The 24805-nt window shown below is 44.1% G+C and overlaps 1 protein-coding gene across 1 annotated transcript in view; it reads right to left on the bottom strand.

The window, feature by feature from the left end:
- The window catches only part of LOC126174820 (chitinase-like protein Idgf4), a 54312-nt gene extending 29827 nt beyond the window's left edge, over positions 1–24485 (bottom strand). Inside the window, exon 1 of the mRNA XM_049921201.1 lies at positions 24327–24485. Within this exon, the coding sequence (XP_049777158.1) occupies positions 24327–24438 (112 nt within the window). The 5' untranslated portion in view covers positions 24439–24485. The remainder of the gene's footprint in view (positions 1–24326) is intronic.
- Positions 24486–24805: the final 320 nt, after the last annotated feature.

Genomic DNA, 24805 nt, shown 5'->3' with positions numbered 1-24805 from the left:
AGTGAATTGCACTTAGTTACTAGACGGTTTAAATATCTAACTTCACCCATTATTACGAGGGCAGTTTCATTAACGAAGAAAATTTTTATGATGGGACAGGAAATTTTGTTGAAGCAAGTCACTATTGCTAAGCACCATTCCAATAATGCTTTTGTTCAATATTTAAAAATGATGGGCATACAATGGTTTTTAACTGTCATCTCGAAAAGCTGGTTAAAAGATAATTAAAAAATACTAGTTCCATGCTATTAAATATTTTCATCTCAAATGTTGAACACTTGCACAAATTGCAGGCAAACTGGGTGAAATTGACGCCGACTCTCAAACCTTTTTGTTAATGTTGTTAACGGAGTACATGTGGTCACATAATCGTATGAAGGCAACACACTGGAAGTCGCAGAAAAAGTTCATGATACGGAAAAGAAAGACGGCAGACTATCTCTAAAAAGACTACACTTCCGCCAATAATCACGCGGCAGCTATTCGTGACAAGTTTGCAGGGGAGGAAATATTCAAAGAAGCCAAATTTGCCTCAAATAGAATTTTATTCACTTCGTTTCATTAGCATTCTCCTGACAATGCTTTATTTGCAATACCTGCCTAGATCGCACCTTCAGCTTCTTTGACTGAAATTACATTGCATGTTTCGGCGTACGCCCATCATCAGATAAAAATAGACGTTCGGCACGAGCTGCGTTCAGAAGCCTGTTCGGCTATAGTGATTTTGATTTTTTATGGATCTCTTAAATCGATTGAGACAAATGATTGCAAGAAACGGATACGGCTAACTTCCTTTCCCGTCTGACGAATGGAAGGAAGGCTACATAAGAGACGGAGCACACGCTTGGAATGTGTCAACGATGGGTAAGGAAATCTACAGTGTGCTTTCAAAGGAACCATCCCGGCATTTTCCACGAAAATTACGGAAAATATCAGTCAGGATGGTCGGACAAGGATTCGAACTATGTCCTCCCGAATGCGAGTCCATTGTGCTTACCAATGTGTTACCTCGCACGGTCTTTCAATCCGCGCTAGTGTTCCGTCTCTAGCAGACCCGTCGGCGATAAGAGAATAAAATCTTCATTTCCTCCTTCTTTTATTTAGTTAATACTGCGTAATGAGTTATAAATGCCTTTACAATAAAACGTTATGTCTGAAAATGAGCGTCAAAAACGGAAATAATAAAAAAAGGCTTGGTCGTGTGACTGGTTGTAACAGCTATTGCAACAACAACTTATATTATTTCATCAATATTTTTCTTGATGGAGCTGCAATTACTCCAGCTTCTTAACGTGGCTCACGATTTGTGTAATTGTTTTGAAGGTATTAAATCACACCTATATACTGAAAAATTCACGATACCACAGAAGTAGACAAGCAGGCTATTGTGCAGTTAGGGTAAGGCTTATCTAACGAAACAGCAGTGCATGTACAAACTGCAGTGACATTATAGGTTATCTTTCCACGAAATGCATTGTGCACCTGCAAATTATCCTGCACATCTCCTACCAGCAACGACAGAACAACACAATCTCTTCATGTTAGGCTGGCTGCCTTTCACAGTTGCTCCCCGTTTTCCTCGGCCGCTACACAGGCCAGGCATTCCGTTCCCCTTTCATGTGGAATAATAAGAGCCACTCTCGACCTCCCACTGGAGCCGCCTCCATCTATTAGGCGCTACACTTCTCGGAACTCCTACTTCTCTGAAGCTGCCCTTCACCAGCGACGCGACCGCTGTTCTTTAGTGCGAGGTCACGCAGTGACGTAGGTTTTTCTTACTCGTTAGAGAAAACGATTGCTGTGTGACCGGGTGGCAAGGCTGTAAATCTGTGTTCAGGTCGAATGTCACTCTGAATCCTGTCCGGCAACGTGGACACAAATTTGGGGGAATTGCAGCGTTCAGGAATGTGGGTCATCGTGGCAGAGGGACCTGATGAATTTGCAGTCACCGCAAAGCGGGATCCTGCGCACCTTAGCCGTTCCCAACAGGCATACACGCCGAGATTACACTCATAGACCATACTCATGCGATGTAATAAAAATAAATCTGAAAATTTCAATCCGAAAGTCAGGGAATTAAGACATTTGTTATTATTCCAATGCGCTGGCGTTTCACAAAAACACCGGCCTGCACAGTAGCGAAATTCTTTAGGAATACGAAATCTCAGACGAAACTCACAACTGCGCTACTACCCAAGACAATTTTACAACTCTTTTAAACTGAGCCGTAATTATCAGGGCCATGGCTCCATGAAGCTTCGCCAACAGAAAGCAGACATTCGAGATCCGGCTAATACGTTACGGTTATCCGCTCACAACTCATTGGCTAGTATTAAGTTCCATCCAAATGTACGAAGGAACGTCAAACAGTAAGACACACTCCCCTGTAACTCGGTACTAGCATCAGAGGTAGAAGCCTAGATCCTTTACAATAAAAACACGCCTAATATTTGTTCCCTATTGATTCAAGTAATTTTATTACCCGTAAGTGTAACGAAGAATGTGAAAGAATAATATTGATTACCACTGGACAATCTGAAGCATATCTTACGGCTATAAAGTCCAGGTGTCCACTTAAGAGACTTCTACGTCCATCATACGAGGCGTGTTTTTGAAGTAATTACCGTTTTGAAATTAAAAAAAGACGCGCTAAGATATCTCAATAATTTTATTTTTACATGAAAGCCTGTACGTTAATCTACTTTTCTACATAATTTCCGTCAATGTTGAGGCACTTGTCATAGCGTTGTACCAGTTTTTGAATACCCTCCTCATAGAAGTCTGCCGCCTGACTTGTTAACCACTGCATCACCACTGTTTTGACTTCGTCTGCAGTTCCAAACATGTACGCCTGGGACTCTGCTGAAATAGGTGTGCACCTTAGGTGTATAGTGTAATAGGGACTTGACTTTCGTAATGTTGCAAGACGACCCTAGACAAATTCTACTACACTCGCACGGAAATAAAGACGGATAACTAAATAGCAAAAATTTTAACAATCTGAACAACTTTTTGCGTGGTCAGCTGTCACTGACGTCGCCGGCGCCTAACGCCGCCACTGTCCCTCATCGTAAACTCGACTGCCTAAACTAGATGCCCAGCGGCGCGAGACATTTTCTGTTGTTTTATCTATCTTTATACCTTTCACCATTATGACAGGTTAACAAAGTGGACACCGGGAAATGCAGACAATGCAACGAACCCTCAATTTCTCACCACAGTTGGCAGCAGCTGCGGTTTGGCACCGGTCACAAATGTTCCCAAGGTCGTCCTCCTCAAGCTGGAAACAATACCTTGGCCCCCTTGGCTCCGAGCTGGTCACTCTTAGCGCTCCATTCCTCAGGACTAGTGTAGAATGTTCGCTCTGTTCATCTGAGCCAAGGGAAACCACGGAGTAATTGTATCCCGTTTGAATTCTTACTTCCATTTATCTTTGTACCTCTGTTATACTGATAGTAAATGCACAGCAGTGCAAATGTCAGCGAGACGTGTTGTGTGTCTTGTTGCATTCATTCACGGTACGTGCTGTTGAAAACAGTTGTAAGGAAGTTGTGGTTATGCTTATAGTGAATTCTTGGAAGTTTATGCTCAGTTGCTGCGTGTCTGACTTGATATGACCCTCGATAATTACCTTTCACAAAGAAGAATTGTTATACAGGGTGAGTCACCTAACATTACCGCAGGATATATTTCGTAAACCACATCAAATACTGACGAATCGATTCCACAGACCGAACGTGAGGAGAGGGGCTAGTGTAATTGGTTAATACAAACCATACAAAAATGCACGGAAGTACGTTTTTTACACAAACCTACGTTTTTTTAAATGGAACCCCGTTAGTTTTGTTAGCACATCTGAACATATAAACAAATACGTAATCAGTGCCGTTTGTTGCATTGTAAAATGTTAATTACATCCGGAGATATTGTAACCTAAAGTTGACTCTTGAGTACCACTCCTCCGCTGTTCGATCGTGTGTATCGGAGAGCACCGAATTACGTAGGGATCCAAAGGGAACAGTGATGGACCTTAGGTACAGAAGAGACTGGAACAGCACATTACGTCCACATGCTAACACCTTTTTATTTGTGTTTTTCACTGACACGCATGTACATTACCATGAGGGGTGAGGTACACGTACAGACGTGGTTTCCGTTTTCAATTACGGAGTGGAATAGAGTGTGTCCCGACATGTCAGGCCAATAGATGTTCAATGTGGTAGCCATCATTTGCTGCACACAATTGCAATCTCTGGCGTAACGAATGTCGTACATGCCGCTGTACATCTGGTGTAATGTCACCGCAGGCTGCCACAATACGTTGTTTCATATCCTCTGGGGTTGTAGGCACATCACGGTACACATTCTCCTTTAACGTACCACACAGAAAGAAGTCCAGAGATGTAAAATCAGGAGAACGGGCTGGCCAATTTATGCGTCCTCCACGTCATGGTAATGTACATGTGCGTCAGTGAAAAAGATCAATAAAAAGGTGTTAGCATGTGCACGTAATGTGCTGTTCCAGTCTCCTCTGTACCTAAGGTCCATCACCGTTCCCTTTGGATCCTTACGTAATTCGGTGCTCTCCGATACACACGATCGAACAGCGGAGGAGTGGTACTCAAGCGTCAACTTTAGGTTACAATATCTTCGGATGTAATTAACATTTTACAATGCAACAAATGGCACCGATTACGTATTTGTTTATATGTTCAGATGTGCTAACAAAACTAACGTGGTTCCATTTAAAAAAACGTAGGTTTGTGTTAAAAAACATACTTCCGTGCATTTTTGTATGGTTTGTATTAAACAGTTACACTAGCCCCTCTCCTCACGTTCGATCTGTGGAATCGGTTCGTCAGTATTTGATGTGGTTTACGAAATATATCCAGCGGTAACGTTAGGTGACTCACCCTGTATACAGTGCCATTTCATGTAACTACCTCACCTTAGGTTGTGATCAAATTGAACTCAGTCTACGACGTACATAAATTGTAAGCCTCTGAAAACGTAAAACATGCAACAGAAAACTTTAATGTGACAGGATTCTCCCTTGTAGAATTCATCCTTTCAAAAAAGCACATGTGGGTGCAATCTGTATAATGCGCGAACCAATATAAGTATACTAAAAAGCGAACAATAGGGGATACGCTACGCCAGTGACTGCAAGATATAAGCATACTAATTCGACTTTTGATGACAGATGACTGGGTTCTGACTCAAAGAAATGTACTGCCCCCAGTACCGGATGCACTGCTCGTAGACTTACTTGTGACGCAAAAAATTACAGCTGATCAAAACAATTAACTACCCAGCTACTGTCGCAAGATATCTGGAGAGAAAAGTACAGTTATATAGGATCATATGCATAGCACATGTGTTACAGGCTTATGAAGGCCTGAGCGCTGTATAATAAAAAGAGTACAATGAAATTACAGACCAATATCATCGGTATGCTGCAGAATTCTTGAATATAATTTGAGTTACAATTTAATAAATTACCTTCAGATGAAAATCATCGCTCGCATGAAACTCGGCTTGCCCTTTTGTCACATAATATCCTGCGAACCTTGGATGAACGCAACGTGCAGGTTCCATAGTCCTAGATTTCCGAAAGCTAGGTGTGCAGTGTCGTTCGTCTAGTCGCTATTTTACCTCTCCTCAAATGAGGCGATTAAACAGCAGTATGCGGAGGGTTAGCTAACGCTGGAGGTGGTTCTGAGATGTTCTGTAGGTATTCCTACTACCATAACATGGGCCCACTCACTGTCAGCATGTACCAGGACGCTTATTTCAATATTCTTGGTGATCAGTGGTTGTCCTTTTCTCTGCATCTTTAAAATACACTACTATACATTAAAATTGCTACACCACGAAGATGACGCGAAATTTAACCGACAGGAAGAAGGCTAATGGTTCAAATGGCTATGAGCACTATGGGACTCAACATCTTAGGTCATAAGTCCCCTAGAACTTGGAACTACTTAAACCTAACTAACCTACGGACATTACACACACACACCCATGCCCGAGGCAGGATTCGAACCTGCGACCGTAGCAGTCCCGCGGTTCCGGACTGCAGCGCCAGAACCGCTAGACCACCACGGCCGGCGACAGGAAGAAGATGCTGTGATATGCAAATGATTAGCTATTCAGATCATTCACACAAAGTTGGCACGGTGGCGACACCTACAACGTGCTGACATCAGGAAAGTTTCCATTCCGATTTCTCATACACAAACAGCCGTTGACCGGCGTTGCCTGGTGAAACGTTGTGGTGATGCCTCGTGTAAGGAGGAGAAATGCGTACCATCACGCTTCCGACTTCGATTATGGTCGGATTGTAGCCTATCGCGATTGCGGTTTATCGTATCGCGACGTTGCTGCTCGCGTTGGTCGAGATCCAATGACTGTTAGCAGAATATGGAATCGGTGGGTTCAGGAGGGTAATACGGAACGCCGTGCTGGATCCCAACGGCCTCGTATCACTAGCAGTCGAGATGACATGCATCTTATCCGCATGGCTGTAACGGATCGTGCAGCCACGTCTAGATCCCTAAGTCATCAGATGGGGACGTTTGCAAGACAACAACCATCTGCACGAACAGTTCGACGGCGTTTGCAGCAGCATAGACTATCAGCTCGGAGACCATGGCTGCGGTTACCCTTGACGCTGCATCACAGACAGGAGCGCCTGCGATGGTGTACTCAACGACGAACCTGGGTGTACGAATGGCAAAGCGTCATTTTTTCGGATGACTCCAGGTTCTGTTTACAGCATCTTGATGGTCGCATCCGTGTTTGGCGTCATCGCGGTGAACGCACATTGGAAGCGTGTATTCGTCATCGCCATACTGGCGTATCACCCGGCGTGGTGGTATGGGGTGCCATTGGTTACACGTCTCGGTCACCTCTTGTTCGCATTGACGGCACTTTGAACAGTGGACGTTACATTTCAGATGTGTTACGACCCGTCGCTCTACCCTTCATTCGATCCCTGCGAAACCCTACATTTCAGCAGGATAATGCACGACCGCATGTTGCAGGTCATGTACGGGCCTTTCTGGGTACAGAAAATGTTCGACTGCTACCCTGGCCAGCACATTCTCCAGATCTCTCACCAATTGAAAACGTCTGGTCAATGTTGACCGAGCAACTGGCTCGTCACAATACGCCAGTCACTACCCATGATGAACTGTGGTATCGTGTTGAAGCTGCATGTGCAGCTGTACCTGTACACGCCATCCAAGCTCTGTTTGATTCAAGGCCCAGGCGTATCAAGGCCTTTATTACGGCCAGAGGTGGTTGTTCTAGGTACTGATTTCTCAGGATGTATGCACCCAGTTGCGTGATAATGTAATCATATGTCAGTTCTAGTATAATATATTTGTCCAATGAATACCCGTTTATCATCTGCAATTCTTCTTGGTGTAGCAATTTTAATGGCCAGTAGTGTAAATATACGCTGGACACTCCCGTCTTCCAAGATGACATCTGCCGGCTTCACATCGCTGCACGCATAGTTTCCTGGTATGACGAATACTAGGGCACCCTATCGCACCTCGATAGACCTGTTAAATTTTCTGATTTTGATCCCACATTTGTAGGCTGAGAGAAAGTTATTGACAACGTAGATTGGACTTCTGAAGGCAGAAGGGAGGGAAAGGCTACTTACAACATTTACAGATACCAGAAGGCATTTATAGGATTCTAGGGGGATGAAAGACAAGCAGTTGTTGAGAAGGGAGTTATCCAGTCCGTACCTTCAGCAGGCAATAAAGGAAACAAACAAAAAAAAATTGGCGTACGGACTGAAGACCACAACAACAACAATCCCGTTAATGAACGCCTTGAGCTGGGTACGACGTATCTAAAAGAACTTGTGGATTTTTTTCCTAGCCACATTGTGGCTGTTATTAAGGCTGCAGGCAGAGATAGCGTGATGTCTCCTGGGGGTGAGCAAATTTTTGTCCTGCGTACTTAGCTCATACAGTAATTACACACCTCCGTAATGATGGACTCGACTTAAAGTGAAATGCTCCGCAGACGAAATACTAAAACAGTTACAGGAAGTTTGTACTGCTGGCGTTGCAGTCCTAGTATGTTAACGAAGGAATGCAGTGCAATATTTGTACTAACTTCCACGTTCGAATCACATTATGGGAATTGTGAGGAGTCTCGACTTGTTGCTGTGTTAATGGAATTGCTTACACTAGATCAGCGGTCCTTTTGTTCATTTTAGTATCATGTATATAGCAACCCTGTGATAATAGCTACTAGCACAACTGTGTTTTATTGTTATCTGTTGACGCGGACTGGTTAGCAGATGTGCCGATAGCCACTTCACAACACGTGAGTCCCCCGTTGACGTCGGCCACCGCGTTGCGCAACGTTAGCCAGTAGCCAGTGAGCCAACACTGTTCTCCATTCTCACGCCGCCGCTGCTCTGTCAGCCGCTGACTTACAGGAAGGACGCACAGCTGATGTCATACTGCGCCAGCAGCTTGCAAAGGCGGCGTCACGGAAAGAATGTTTGTGCCACGCTCGTCAGCTGTCTGGTAACCACACTGACATTATGAGGTTTCAGCTGGTGGCACGACTTGCCCATGTCGTTCTTGTAACTGTTGCTGCAACGAATGTAATAAACTTCTCTGCAGATTTATTACTTCTTTATTTGAATTGAAGTAATCCCCCCCCTTCGCACCTACAGATATGATCATTAGCTTTGGTTTTAGTCATGCTGAGGCGTAGCGCCGTATACCGATGCTACCTTGGAGGCGGTTAAGTGGGAGATGTGTTCCAGAGCTGGATAGTGACAGATGTTGACGCGAGACTGAACGAGAACGTAGTTTATGTATCAGCCAATACAGGACAGTATTGGATAGGGGACTGTGATTTAGTTTCGATTGTGCCCACTAGAGTGCACTAACGTAATAGAATGTTTTTCATAAACTGTTCTAGTATTTTCATAAAGTGTTATTATGTCTTTTTGAGTATGCAAAATGTTATAAATGTGTTTTAGCAATATGAATGATGCGTGAGTGTGTTTTAAGGGTAATATGAAGATCACTGTTTAACGAGTTATGTAGTGGGATTTAATGTGGGAACATTTCGAAGAAGTATGGATGTGGACAAAGGGGATTTTTGTAGAACAGATTTGTAAAGTAAGTTTATGGTAAAGGGAAAGTTAATTCAGGTATAAATAACAATAGTAAATAACTTTGTGTGTAAACAAAATTTTCGTGCACTATAATACAGCATTTTTGTCTCTCTAAACTCTTACAGGTATCATTATCTGAAATGTGTTATTTTAATTTTGTGTTGAGCTGTCTAAAAAACAGCCGGCCGATGTGGCCGAGCGGTTCTAGGCGCTTCAGCCTTGAACCGCGCGACCGCTACGGTCGCAGGTTCGAATCCTACCTCGGGCATAGATGTGTGTGATGTCCTTAGGTTAGTTAGTTTTAAGTAGTTCTAAGTTCTAGGGGACTGATGACCTCAGATGTTGAGTCCCATAGTGCTCAGAGCCATTTGAACCTTTTTTTTTGTCTAAAAAGCAATGACAAATTATGTTACTATCATTGGTTACCTTAATGAGTTCTACTGACAGCAATAGAGCAAAGTCATAGTTTTATTACAGTACTGAATATTAGTTACACTGTTTAAGTAATAATTAGAAATTTTTTATTTGTTATGCACTGGAGCGAGCATGTGAGTGTCAGAGAACATCGAAGTGTTTTCCACTGTCTTCCTCCTTGCTTCCGTGAATGGTTCAAATGGCTCTAAGCACTATGGGACTTATCATCTGGCGTCATCAGTCCCCTAGACTTAGAGCTACGTAAACCTAACTAACCTAAGGACATCACACACATCCATGCCCAAGGCAGGACTTGAACCTGCGACCGTAGCAGCCGCGTGATTCCGGACTGCAGTGCCTAGAACCGCTCGGCCAAGCGACCTCAGGTAATGCTGCCGGTCTCTCTGGTTTACCCTGACTGGAATATTTATAACGACGTTAACACTGCTATGAGCATCTCTAGAAAATTTACACCAATGAGCCGAAACATTGTGACCACTGCCCAACGCCCTGAGGGCACGTGGCGAGGTACGAGAAGTACACTCCTGGAAATTGAAATAAGAACACCGTGAATTCATTGTCCCAGGAAGGGGAAACTTTATTGACACATTCCTGGGGTCAGATACATCACATGATCACACTGACAGAACCACAGGCACATAGACACAGGCAACAGATCATGCACAATGTCGGCACTAGTACAGTGTATATCCACCTTTCGCAGCAATGCAGGCTGCTATTCTCCCATGGAGACGATCGTAGAGATGCTGGATGTAGTCCTGTGGAACGGCTTGCCATGCCATTTCCACCTGGCGCCTCAGTTGGACCAGCGTTCGTGCTGGACGTGCAGACCGCGTGAGACGACGCTTCATCCAGTCCCAAACATGCTCAATGGGGGACAGATCCGGAGATCTTGCTGGCCAGGGTAGTTGACTTACACCTTCTAGAGCACGTTGGGTGGCACGGGATACATGCGGACGTGCATTGTCCTGTTGGAACAGCAAGTTCCCTTGTCGGTCTAGGAATGGTAGAACGATGGGTTCGATGACGGTTTGGATGTGCCGTGCACTGTTCAGTGTCCCCTCGACGATCACCAGTGGTGTACGGCCAGTGTAGGAGATCGCTCCCCACACCATGATGCCGGGTGTTGGCCCTGTGTGCCTCGGTCGTATGCAGTCCTGATTGTGGCGCTCACCTGCACGGCGCCAAACACGCATACCATCATCATTGGCACCAAGGCAGAAGCGACTCTCATCGCTGAAGACGACACGTCTCCATTCGTCCCTCCATTCACGCCTGTCGCGACACCACTGGAGGCGGGCTGCACGATGTTGGGGCGTGAGCGGAAGACGGCCTAACGGTGTGCGGAACCGTAGCCCAGCTTCATGGAGACGGTTGCGAATGGTCCTCGCCGATACCTCAGGAGCAACAGTGTCCCTAATTTGCTGGGAAGTGGCGGTGCGGTCCCCTACGGCACTGCGTAGGATCCTACGGTCTTGGCGTGCATCCGTGCGTCGCTGCGGTCCGGTCCCAGGTCGACGGGCACGTACACCTTCCGCCGACCACTGGCGACACCATCGATGTACTGTGGAGACCTCACGCCCCACGTGTTGAGCAATTCGGCGGTACGTCCACCCGGCGTCCCGCATGCCCACTATACGCCCTCGCTCAAAGTCCGTCAACTGCACATACGGTTCACGTTCACGCTGTCGCGGCATGCTACCAGTGTTAAAGACTGCGATGGAGCTCCGTATGCCACGGCAAACTGGCTGACACTGACGGCGGCGGTGCACAAATGCTGCGCAGCTAGCGCCATTCGACGGCCAACACCGCGGTTCCTGGTGTGTCCGCTGTGCCGTGCGTGTGATCATTGCTTGTACAGCCCTCTCGCAGTGTCCGGAGCAAGTATGGTGGGTCTGACACACCGGTGTCAATGTGTTCTTTTTTCCATTTCCAGGAGTGTATATGAGGAGAGCAGAGACGAATGGGGAGTTATTGTAGCGACGATAAGGGTCGTGAATGACGAAGTTCGTCGACTTAAGCGGCTTTGACAAAAGCCAGATTGTTGTGGCCCAGTGCCTGGGAGCGAGCATCTCTGAAACGGCGAAGTGGTCGGCTGTTCGTGTGCCACTATCGTGAGCATCTATCGAAAGTGGTTGAAGAAAGCTAAAACCACGAGTGTGAGATTAGAAGTTGGGCGTCCATGCTTCCTCACAGAACATAGGGATCGGAGGCTTGCCCGCTCTCTAATGCAGGATGGGCGGCGGTCTGTTGGAGATGTGATGACTGAGTGCAGTGCTGGTGCAGACACAAGTGTTTTGGAGCACTCCGTTCAGAGCACAGTGCTGAACATGGCGTTCCGCAGCAGGGGACCTCTGAAGTGTTCCCACGTTGACCCAACGACGTCGTCAGTTATGATTACAGTGGGCACGAGTTCATCGAGACTGGACGCGCGTCAGCAGAATCGTATCGCCTGGTCGGATGAATCCCGTTTATTGGTAAAATAGGTCGAAGGTCATGTCCAGATACTGGAACGTCCCTTTAGAACAATTGTATACGAGACTGTGCTTAAACTGACACACAATAATTTTAGCGCAACGCAATCTGACTATCAAAAATCCCTACAAAAGAATGGCCCAGACAAACATTAAACTATACGTTTCACAAATCACTTACCTCACCAAAAATCTTCCTTACTCGAACTACTGCAATACAGCGAGCGCCACTACTGCCAGCTAAATAACAGATTCAAACTACGGAAGGCACTAACTACTGATAGGGATAGTTAGCAATTGAAAGATGTTAATAGAGAACAAACAATGTATTTACCTTAACAGTCATAATATATATAGCAGTTCATGACAAATTACAAAATTCCGCCATCTCTCTCCTCACATCCACCACTGCTGGCGGCTCACATCCAACTGCGCAACGCTACGCGCTGTTCACATCCAGCTGCCACTGCCCAACACTACAATGGCAGAAAACAATGCAAACTAGCCACAGACTGCACACAGGACAGCCAGTGACCTTCATACAGAGCGCTACGTAACGTTGCCAATAAGAAAACATTCAGGCTCGGAAAATACAGCGCGCCATGGACGCAGGCCGGTGGTAGCAGTATTATGTTATAGGGGACATCCACATGCGGTTCCATGGGACCTGCTGAAGTAATCGAAGGCACCATGATAGCTGTGGACTATGTGAACATTACTAAAGACCCCTTATGATTGATGTCTTTCTCAACAGCGACGGCATCTTCCAGCAGGATAACCGTCAGTGTCACAAGTACAGAATCGTTCTGCAGTGGTCTGAAGCATAATATTAAACTCACACTGATGTCTCGGCCCTCAAATTCCACTTATCTGAATTCAGTGAAATCCAACTGGGACGATATCTGGCGCCAGCTCTGCTCCCACAAATCATCCGCGCGTAAATTACGGTAAGTGTGTGGCCTGGGCGTGGGAAACTGGTGGTACAAGCCTCTGCAAACCTGCCACGTACTTGTAGACTCCAGGGCACGCAGAATCATAGCTGAACTGCGCTCCGGAAGTGGACGAACACGCTTTTCAGTAGGTGGTCTTAATGTTTGGGCTCATCAGTGTATTAACCACTAAAATGGCTATTGAGGACATATGTAATCTTTACTCTGCACGACAGACAAGAAAGATACACTATGTATATAAGGTATTCCAGGAGGAATAGTCAGGGATACGACCAGAATTATCAATCAAAGCAAAAACGTTTAGTAAACATGGGCTCTAAAATGAATACCTTAATAAACAGGAGTATTTTTTCATCTTCGATACTGTGAAACAGTCTTTGCTTTGCATATTATGGGATGACGTAGTACGGTCCACAAACACGAAAAAAATGTCTAGTAAACATGGGCTCTAAAATGTGTACCTTAGGAGCTATAAGCACTTGTTGAGCTTCGGTACTGTAAAACACATCTCTTCTACTGAATACGTCCAATTTCACACATACTTGTAGCAATTTTCATTTGCCCACTTTCCAGAATTTACTTACCTTCGAGATGGTGCAGTGTACATATGCACACCCACACATTCTCTGGTATTCTTTAAACGCTTAAGGCAAATGACAGGATTATTCCTTTAAAAAGGGTATGGCCAATTCTTTCTTTCTTGCTTGCTTGCTCTCTTCCTTCCTTTCTTGAACAAATTGGTTATGTTCATACATTGCACCAGACATTGATCCAAAAGTGGTAACGGACTTCACCGAACTACATCACACCATATTATATAGACAAATGAGGTACCACTTAAAATGCACTCGCATAGCCTTCGTCGACACTTCAACAGTAAGGTGTGGAGATGTGCAAAAAAGAAAAAGAAAAAAGAAAAAACAGGTCTCAGAAGTTCATGTGAGGAGTAAGGTGGGTTACTGACGTCACGTTCGCACCAGGTTTCACCAAAATTCTGCCCAACGACACAATGAACATATCACACCAAGGTGGCAGGCCGTCACTTCTCACCGTACCCACATCTCACCCCTCCCTTGATGTCTCTGCAACAGATGTCAGATCCACAACACCCTGGTTCGAGATAATGCGGTTTTGTTATGGGTGACTGAGGAAAACATTTCGAACACACCGCTGCTGGGAATTGACAGGAAAAGGTCTCAGGTGTCATAAGGGATGTGAATGAAATCACCTCTTCCCTTGGCATGTTACGTTTCACAGATATCGCAGTAGAACACGACAGTTTACAGAGCATTGTGAAACAGGACGATGTCCTTGACAACCTTTGAAGCTAGTGATATACCCCAGACGATTCGGTCCTTCTCTACGGAAATGACAGGGCTGGAACTCCATTGAAAATAATCTCACAATTTTTGCTCTGGTATAAAGGCTGGAACCGCTAGGAACCGTTCAAAACCATACAAGGAAATCTGAACATGATCCAAAGCAGAAAAGAGTGTTTATGGTTTTTGTCCCTCCTTTTTTGCAACCTCCTACGGAGTGATTCCAGAGGGTTGCTTTATTGAAACGTGCATAATAAAACAGCAAAGGATCCATCAAAGATCCGCACCCCCCTCCCCCCCCAGTTCAGAAACACCCTCAGAGCTTCAAATGGCTCTAAGCACTATAAGACTTAACATCTGAGATCATAAGTCCCCTAGAACTTAGAACTACTTAAACCTAACTAACCTAAGGACATCACAAACATCCATGCCCGAGGTAGGATTCCGACCTGCGACCGTAGTAGCAGCGCGGTTCCAGACTGAAGCGCCTAGAACCGCTTGGCCACACTGACCGGGCCCTCAGAGCCACCTGCACGTCTTTCTTGAGCGCTTTAAAAATGTACCTGTTCAGATAAAACGCTTGACTGGTTACTAGATGCCTGTGAGCAGACAACTACTTCGACACCCTACTGCTCTAGTGCCTGCTTCGGGCCACGCGGTATATGAGATGTGTCAAGAGGGTTGCCTGCCTGCAGGTGCCTAGGAATTGGTCAAGGATGTCTTTAAACAGGTACATTTTTAAATTACTCAGTGAAGGTGTGCAGGTGGAATTGAGGGATTTGACGAACTCCGGTAGTCATTGCCGTTTTATTCGCGCATGTGTCAATGTTGCGTCCCCTCCCCTCCCATGCACATGGCGCTGAAGGACGCGAGAAAGGTTGGATCACATTCCGATTTCGTTGCATTGCGCTCACGCTACACTAAAAGGAGTTGGATCACGTTCAGTAAGGTGCAGCCTCGTGATGTCCTTAGAGAAAGGATGAATGGTCCGGGGGATGTTTGCAGTGTCAAAGGCTGTGAAGATTGTCGCCCTTTTGCACATTGCACTGCAAACTGTCGTTTTCCGCCGCGAAACATGTGAAAATGAACGCCCCAAGGGAGGGGTTACTTCATTCAACTCCAGAAACCTTCACTTGTCGATTGAGAACAGTGAGGCGGAGTGTCCGAAATTTTTTCCGCGGCAACCGGTAAGAAAACCGCGCTATTTCAGCGCTGGACGTCACTGTCCAGACCCCAGTCGCAAAGGGGTCAAGAGAAAGGGTGGACTGTGTGTAAGAGGAGGTATGACGACCTTCCTATGATGTGTTACGTCCACCGTGTCGTCTGGCAGACTTGTGGTTAAAATTTGGTATCTATGTGGCATCAAGAACCCACCTTACACCTCACAGGAACTTCTGAGCACCAGCCTTTTTTGCACGTGTCGACACCTTGCTGCAGGAAGAATCGCCGGGACCGGGAGTGACTTCGCAAGACGCCGCGCTTTTGCACTTATTCGTGTCTCGGTTTAATGGAGATCTGTCTCTGCAAACCACTGAAGTACATGGCTTTGGGTACTTCCCTTTCTGGGTTTCTTCTCATTCCATTCGCGTATGGAGTGCAGAAAGACAGACTGCTTTAACACCTCTGAGTGCGCTGTAATTAGTCTTGTCTTGTCTTGTCTTCGCTGTCCCTCTGGGAGTTAGGGTTGCATCAGTAAATGACAGTGAAGTTCTTTTAATAAAATAAGTTATATTTAAAATTTAGTGTCTCCTGTTACAAATAAAAAAGCAATCTGTCCCTGCAATAGGTAAACGGTACGTTTGTGCATCCTTATAGGAATCCAAGGTACAATGTAGTGGAAAGAAAATAACTATGATGTATCTCTGCAAACTGCAAAGGTAAATACCCTCTAGTCTTTGTCGAACGTAATCGAAACCACGAAGTTTCAAACAAATTACCTACATCAGCGAGAATTAGCAAATATTTCGCTTTGTGATACATATAGCTACTACCAACGTTATTTATATACTGATCTTCGCAAACTTGCTTTTGCATTGCTGTTGTTATGCTTTTTGTGCTGTTGCTTTCATTTGTTCGCAGTTCCATATTTCTTCTCATATCAGCTAACGATTCTGCTTTTGAGTTCTTCAGTCGTCGATTTTTTCACGTTGCCTTAAAACATCGGCGTCAGAGTTCAACTGTTATCGTGGTTCGCGACCGTAGATAAACGTTGGCAACCGCTGACACTACATCCAAACAAGCTGGTCGGTCGCTAAGTCACACTAACGAAGAAATGCTCTAGAAACAGGCACATACGTTCATGAAGAGAGTTCACAATAAAGTGGCGGTATTCACAGGTGACGTATGTCTTGTTCCTCTGCCAATTAAGGCAGGAAATCAGTCTTCAGGAGCTGTATTTTTTTTATTTCAACGATTCTAAAAGGCCTCTCTTTGTAAAGCGACCTTTGAGAATCATTGGACTCTTCGGAGACTCATATTGGAAACAAAACACCATCACAGAGCCGATTTCAGTGGCTCATGGAATATCACATATTAGTTCTCATTTTCTTGTGATTCCATTTGCGTGAAAAAATTGCGGAAGTAGACCAATCTATCACTTTCATAAATGTTTATCAATGCAAGTGCGGCGAAACAAGAAGTGATCTGTGTATCGGAAGTTCCATTCCAGATACATCAGGCACGTTTATGGCCTTATTATATTTACCGTGTACTTAAAAACTAAAGAACCTGAATAATAGATTGTTTCGAAACGAGAAGCATCGAGGTCAAAGCAGTAAGATTTTTACTCGTCACAAATCGATTCCGAGTTCGGAAAACGTGACTATCACTTGAAGAATATGGGGAATATTGTCTCCAAAGTACAGCATCGTTTCTTTCACAATGACGCCAAAGGAGATGTCCGAGTGGCAGTAAATTGGAAATTAAATGTGAAGTAATGACTCATTTGCTTTCACAGATCCGGAAATCTCCAGTAGCGGTACAGTGCAGTTTGGTTGGCAGAACTGTGGCTGCACCTGTCTTTACAAATTAGGACCGACATCTGGTTACGGGTGACGTATGTTGCTGAGATCGTATTTGCAGCACATAGTTGTCATATCTTACAGAAATACCTCTGCAATTATGCGTATGTGAGAGTTCTGTGCCAGCAGCGAAGAGCGAGCGTCATCAAACAGCGCTTTCTAACGCAACCGGTTTGAGAAGGCAACGAACTCGATACTCTCGCAACTGGTAGGCCAAGGGAGCCTAGCGTGTTACTTGCGATAAAGTTTCTTATCTTAAGATCTGCACTTAAGCTGATTCTAGTCACAGACCTAACGCCCAAGTGCTGGGAATAAACTGAGGAATAGCACAAAACAGGAAACAGTGTATATAATAGCTGCTGACGCAGTGTACGATATTTAGACTTAGTTCCTCCAGTGCTAGGGGCTATATAGGGCAACAAGTTTCCTCCAGCGAACTCTGTCAGCTGCCAGGTTTTCAGCTTCCTCCAAGTTCATATCCACGCGGTTAAGACCTTTTGCAAAAGATCGTTCTCAGGTGTTGCGAGCTCATGTTCTAGTTCTGCGTCCACCCCTGTTTTGCACAGCATTGCTGATTTGGAGATTCTTCCGTGCGTACATGTCTTCCAGGCTTCAGACTCCTTTCAGCAACTACTTTTTGCAGGCTGCGTAGACCATTTCCTCTCATCACTTCGTCATTTGAAACATGCTATGCTCGCTTTAACTTATTTTAGTATTCTTACAACTTGTAATTTATCATTTTTATTCGGTGCGCTTCTTTGTTGAAGGTCTGAAGAAATCCCTTCCATTGTATATGAATAAATTTGTCTAAACAACACTGCTATCACAATTGACCTACAAGTGCGCATAGACAAAACTTCAAATATATCGAACCAGTTTTCCTTGAAGATTGCTGGGAAGAGATTGGGAGATGTGGAAGTGTGAAGGTGTATTATCTGAAGAACAGATGAAGCTGGAATTATACGGCAATCAAGCTTCAACATGAGCTCTTTTATCAAGTTCCACTTGAGTTGTCCGCAATAAATGCCAGCGTTTGTATCTTTTTTTTTTAGAAATCAGTAGTATTAGGCGCTTTCTTTGTCCCACTTGCACATAACGTTATTTCTTGTGGGTAGTTAGCAAACTTTCGTGCGGATTAGGTTTCGCATAGCGCTCGGACTTACTTGCTTTTGCTGTCATCTTTACATGAAGGCAATGGCAAGTACCTTGGACATGAATGTTCATTATCGTTAACGAGATAACTAAGGACAACCATACTTTCACACTCTGATTTTTGTAGTTTTCACGTAAGATCCACTGAGCGTAAATTTTGCAGGGTTATCGTCTGGTCACAATTATCCATACGTACCAACACTGATGCCGACTGACTTGATCCAATTAGCTTTAAAACATTCAGATACTGCTGTTCAGAAACTGATGGTCCTCCTGGAAGTGGCGATTTTTTCTTGTCCAAACTGCTATTTTCGAAATAACAGAACCATTGTCTTTCTGCAATATTATTCTCCCTAAGACACTTCTCCTCGCTTGGCTCTCCCCGTCAAGTCCAAACTAATATGATTTTCTCTGAGCAAGGGTCCGCAGTTGCTATGAAACATTCAAATGTTTCCATGAAGTGTTAATTTTTATGTTGTTTTCGAACTTTTGTATTATTTCAGCCATAGACCATTCTCAAGTACGTAAATATATTTGTTAGCTCTCTGATCATAACAATTTCTGCGGTACTGGCCCATTTTAAATATTTTTATGATCACGTAACTGCCGTCCGAGGTGGCCGAGCGGTTCTAGGCGCTACAGTCTAGAACTGCGTGACCGCAACGGTCGCAGGTTCGAATCCTGCCTCGGGCATGGGTGTGTGTGTGATGTCCTTAGGTTAGTTAGGTTTAAGTAGTTCTAAGTTCTAGGGGACTGATGACCTCAGAAGTTAAGTCCCATAGTGCTCAGAGCCATTTTTGATCACATAACTAAAAACGTATTCAGCTACTTAAAAGTGGTGTAAGCCGAAATTGTACAACTGCACGAAAATTTAAAAAAAAATTAATAGTTGCAAGTATCATAGAATCATTGGAAAAGAACATAAATCTCTTTTCTCCCACTATATACTCTACGTTAGTTAGTTCAAAAATGGCCCTAAGTCTCTTCGGATAAGGCGAGTCAAGGCATCTTTACGAACACAACATACCACATAAGGAATGAACTATGCTATACCAGCGATTTATTGTTGTAAAGAACAAAATCACTAGATAATTACAATACGTATCAACCTTATATTAGTGAACTACCAGTATGTAAATATTAAACATCTGACGAAAGCTGACGTAAGTTACCAACGATTTTTCTGGAAACCGGTACAGTTTTTAGAAATCATAACAAAAAAAATCGGAAGGGGACGGAGATATTAGTAAAAAAAATCGTTCATTTCTCTTAGTTTGCCACTCTAATGTGGTCAGTCTCCTTGTTTTATTCTACGGAAAATGATGTACAGTTCTCAACAACTCCGTCTGATTCGACTTAAGTCTTTGCCAACCCAATTCCCCAGAATGACAGACAGGAGAAAAGAAGTCTTTGTCCACAATTAGAGTTCTCTACGAGGTCAATATCGACCTCGGCTCCCCTTCCGCAGTCCGCAGCGCGTGGTCCTGCGGTAGCGTTCTCGCTTCCCGCGCCCGGGTTCCCGGGTTCGATTCCCGGCGGGGTCGGGGATTTTCTCTGCCTCGTGATGACTGGGTGTTGTGTGATGTCCTTAGGTTAGTTAGGTTTAAGTAGTTCTAAGTTCTAGGGACTGATGACCATAGATGTTAAGTCCCATAGTGCTCAGAGCCATTTTTCCACTTCCGCAGTAACTGACAGATTCCTTCAATGCTCAACGAACTGTACGTACCGGTACATAAAGACAGACATTTTACCATTTTTCCATATATGAATGGAATACGATAGGGAATGTCTAATATCGTTACGAAGTTTCTTGCGCCAGGCACTCTGAAGTGCCTGACTAGGCATATACGTATATGCAAAGGCACGCGTTACCAGCGAATTTAGCGCGTCTGTATTAGGTCAACGCACTCGCACAAGGTGAAGCTCTTACGAGCAGTTTCTCAATAAGGGGGGAGGGCGAGAAGCCATTGTCTCGGCAGCGCTATAGATCAGCGTATCATCAATTTTTCTCGCAAGATCTGATTCATAGATTCCTCTCACTTCAAAAAGAGAATAAGCATGTGCGACATATTGCATGAACAAACTATAGAATTATTTATCATTTATTTCAAGGCATTTATTATAATTTTGGCTTAACAATACCATCTGAACTCACACATAATTATCCCTAGAAAGTATCCTTCTAGTGCGAGTTCATTGTCAAATATATTCATTTATAGTAATTATTATGAGATACTCATACATATTTAGTTTAAGCTTAAATTCATCATGTTGTATCGAATACAGTCTCATGACGTTTTACGTTAATGTACATGTAACTGTAAACCACATGATCATGGCAGCACGCTGCTGAAACTTGTCCTACTAATAAGTATTAGTAAAAAGTGATTGAAGCAGTAGAAAATGTTTCATAAATATGTTTCATTTGGTTTCATGATCATGTAATAACTTCGATCGAAAGTAATTCGTCTTGGAGAAAATATAATGAATAAGATTTGTTGTTTACTCTCATGATGTTGTCGTAAAGAACGTACTAGAAAGTGAGCACGTGATAGAACGCTTAACTATTTGCGCATTAACATCCTAGAAAAGCTTCAAATTGTGTTGTTTCCGGTACTTCAAGCACAAGCAGAGATCGTAAAATGAGAATTCTGAGGTTGGTAATTCGTACAGTAAAAACAACGTTATGGAGAAACCTACTAAAGAAGCTTTCTACTGAATTTTGTAACACGTTACATGCTAGCTTTCCTCAATGGCAGCGAATAAAGGTAGAAGCGGGCTTACGTTTCGTCGAATGGGAGGCCATTAAAGACAGAGTACAAGTTCTGACTGGACAATGATTTCGTGCAAATAATCCGGTCCTTTTGAACGAAACAGTCCTGCATTCGCATAAAATGATATAGCGAAATTAAAAAGAAAACCCTAAACTAGGGTGTCCAGGAAGTGAACTGAACCCCTTCCAGTTCGATTTTGAATTTAAGTGTGTGTGGTAGTGAGTCACAAGTAATGAGAAAGAGTTACAAAGAAATTTAGAAAGTAGACGAAGCTTGTGAGGATCACAGAACATGAATACCCTCTCTCACAGTGTGAATCAGTGTGTGCTACTGTGTTGTTGTGGTCTTCAGTCCAAAGACTGGTTTGATGCAGTTACCCAAGTTAGCCTATCCTATGCAAACCTCTTCATTTACGTTTAACAATTGCAACCCGTATCCATTTGAACTTACTTACTGCATCAAGCCATGGTCTCTCTCCTCTACAATTTTTACCTCCCCCCCCTCCAAAGACACACACTTCTTTCCTTACCAAACTGACGAATCCTTGATGCCTCAGGATGGTGACTTATTAATAGGTCCTTCTTTTAGTTAAGTTATGCCATAAACTTCTTTTCTCCCCAATTCGATTCATTATCTACTCGTTAGTTATTGTGTCTATTCATCTAATTTTCAACGTCGTCTGTAGTCCCACATTTCAAACGCTTTTATTCGCTTCTTATTTGAACTATTTACTGTCCACCTTTCACTTCCGTATTCCATGCAAATACCTTCAGATGAACGCACGACTGCAAACAGAAGTAATTCGCTGTATTTATGTTGTGGGCCGCAGCACAGCAGTATGTCGGCAGATCCAATAAGATTCGGAGACTATGGCGCACATCGAGACCTTACCACTTAAATCTGAAAAGAAGTAATGTTCCTAAGTGCTAAACTCCTAAATGTTGTAGTTATTTATCGATTATACTTTGCTCGACATGCACCACATCGCCCTCGGCTATGAAACCCGTTCGTTGTTTAGTACGAAACAAAAATAGTGCAGAAAACACTAATAAGTTAGTAGCTACTAAAAAAGAAACTGTAGTGCAAAGCGAGAAAGATGCTTAACCGTGATGGTAGTCATTGTAATAACAAGCATTTCATTAACGAGATTCTGAAAATTTATGGACGTCCACAACAACCTGCAGTAAATTGACAAACTCAGTAACAAAGTGTACGAAATGTTTTAAGAACAACTCCAGAGACCGAAAGAGTTTACAAGATATTTGTGAGAAATGTGCACCAATGAAAAGTAAAACTACATTTTAATTGTAGCAACATACGACACAGGGATTGGTTTATGCATCGTGATGTAGGAAGCATTATCAACAGTCAGCCAATGGAAAAACCGCTGAGGAACAGTTTATTTTGAAGAGACAGTATACGTAAGTAAGAGAGGAAACGACGCATTTTCTTGTGCCTATGCAAGATCCATAACATCAACCGTAAAATTGCAGCAATTGCGCGTAATGCTTTTCCCAGACGTCCAGCCTTGGCCGGATGCAATAATGGAAGAGAACCTGACAGTGTTCGCGGTGTAGCTCCTACCTTCTTTGTGGCTTGATTGTGAAAAGCAATGAGATCTATTTTCAACAATCTTAATTTACCCTTACTTAAGATTTTCCCCCGCAGTTATATTTACGGAGACAGCATACCAGGGCTCGAGAACTTAGTCGTCGAAAAAATCTGTTACATACCGCTCGGTTTAATGCGTTTGTGTCGTTCGATAGAGTACTGTAGGGGAGAAACTGCAAAAGTAGACAACGATTCCATTAGATTATTGGGGGCGGGTATGAAACGTTTTCTAAGATGAAGAGCCAATCATAAGGCAGAAGAAACTGTGCACCATATTCTCTTCTGGATGTCTGAGCTTAGCACTGACATTCGAGTAAGAGGGGCTCGTCAGTCTGATTAATACAAGCAAAAGTACCATTAATATGTATTTTAGCACTGCCGATGAAACTAATATTAATAACTGTATATTATTAATAACTGTAAAAACACATAAGTAATTTGCAAATAGAAATGTCCTGTGCAAATAACAGTCTTACGCCTGCTTCATTATCTGTTGGAGGCACTGGAGTAACTAAATCGCTCTATATTCTTTGACATAGCTTCCTTTGAAATAATTTGTTTCAGTTTGTCAATGGCGAAAGTGGCCTTTAAACTAATTTTATACCCATCACAAGAAACGAATTGCATGTCCGATTGTTCTCTTGAAAATATCTCTCTTACAGTTTCTGGGAGTGCCACACAGGAGTTCGCAATTGGGAATATTTGTGAGGAGATTTTCAGTTCTGGTATTCACCTCATAATGCACAGGGAACCTCTCAAAAACCTCGCTTGCAACCACTGGAACGGAACTGCTTTCTTTCAGGGACGACATTGTCTATACTACCAGACAAAAGATAAAAATTTCTGCTGCCTTGGGGTATCAGTTGCGTGATCACAAACTGGTCGATACGTAGTTATCTGATCGTTTGATTCCACTGGTGTTGTAGTAACAGTAGACTGGAAGTGCTAAAGAGCTGTTCCCAATTGGGAATATTTGGGAAGAGAGTTTCAGCACTGATAACAAAAGGAAACCTCCGGAAAACATTGACTGGAACCTGGGAGGTGGAACTGCACTATTTCTCGGGCAACGTTGTCCATTGAGCCAGACGACAGTTACAAAATAACACTGCATTGGGGTACAAGTTCCACGATCACGCACAACTGTAGTCGTCGTTACCTGGCCTCTTGATGGTACTGGAATTGTAGTAATAATAGACTGTGAAGTGCTACAGAGGGGTCCCCAATTGGGGGTATTGTGGAGGGGAGTTTCACTCCTGGTATTCATGTGATAACAAAAGGAAACCCCTCCACAATATTGGTTGGAACCCAGGGATTCGTACTAATCTAATTTATTTCTGAGTCAGCGTTGCCCATTGTCCCAGACAACAGTTAAAATATGTGCTGCGTTGGGGATCAAATTCCTCTACCAGACACGAGTGTATGCGTCGTTACCTGGTCGTTTGAGCGCGCTGGTGTTGAAGTAGCAGACGACCTTGGTGGTCGCGGCCAGCGCCGCTGACCAGCAGCAGGCCGACAACAGCAGGAACCTGGCGAAGCTCTGCATCGCGAGGAACAGTCACACTGGACGAAAGCAGCCCGGCCCGCAGACTTTTACGCGGAGGAACGGCCGTGGGCTGGTCGCGGTCGGAGGGGAGAGCACAGTGGCCGCGAGGCGGTGAGGGGGGGTGGGGGGACGGGGGGAGGAGCATGACATCATCCGCAGCAGTGGCTCAGCGCGACCAAGGACTCCCGTGGGGAGTCAACCGACAGCAGGTGGGCCGCGATTCTGCGAAGCGCTCTTTGGCAGCTCTCCGCTTACAGCCTGTTGCTTCTCCGAATGGAAATATGAACTCCTGTTTGTGGACTGGCCGTTCCTGTAGTCAACAGCCGTCTAAAGACACCAGGGTCCGAAGAAAATGGACTGCTTCTTC

Source organism: Schistocerca cancellata, chromosome 1 (genome assembly GCF_023864275.1).
Source record: "Schistocerca cancellata isolate TAMUIC-IGC-003103 chromosome 1, iqSchCanc2.1, whole genome shotgun sequence".
Taxonomy (NCBI): domain Eukaryota; kingdom Metazoa; phylum Arthropoda; class Insecta; order Orthoptera; family Acrididae; genus Schistocerca; species Schistocerca cancellata.
Note: the sequence above shows the minus strand (reverse complement) of the source record. Positions and strands in the feature narration are given on the sequence as shown.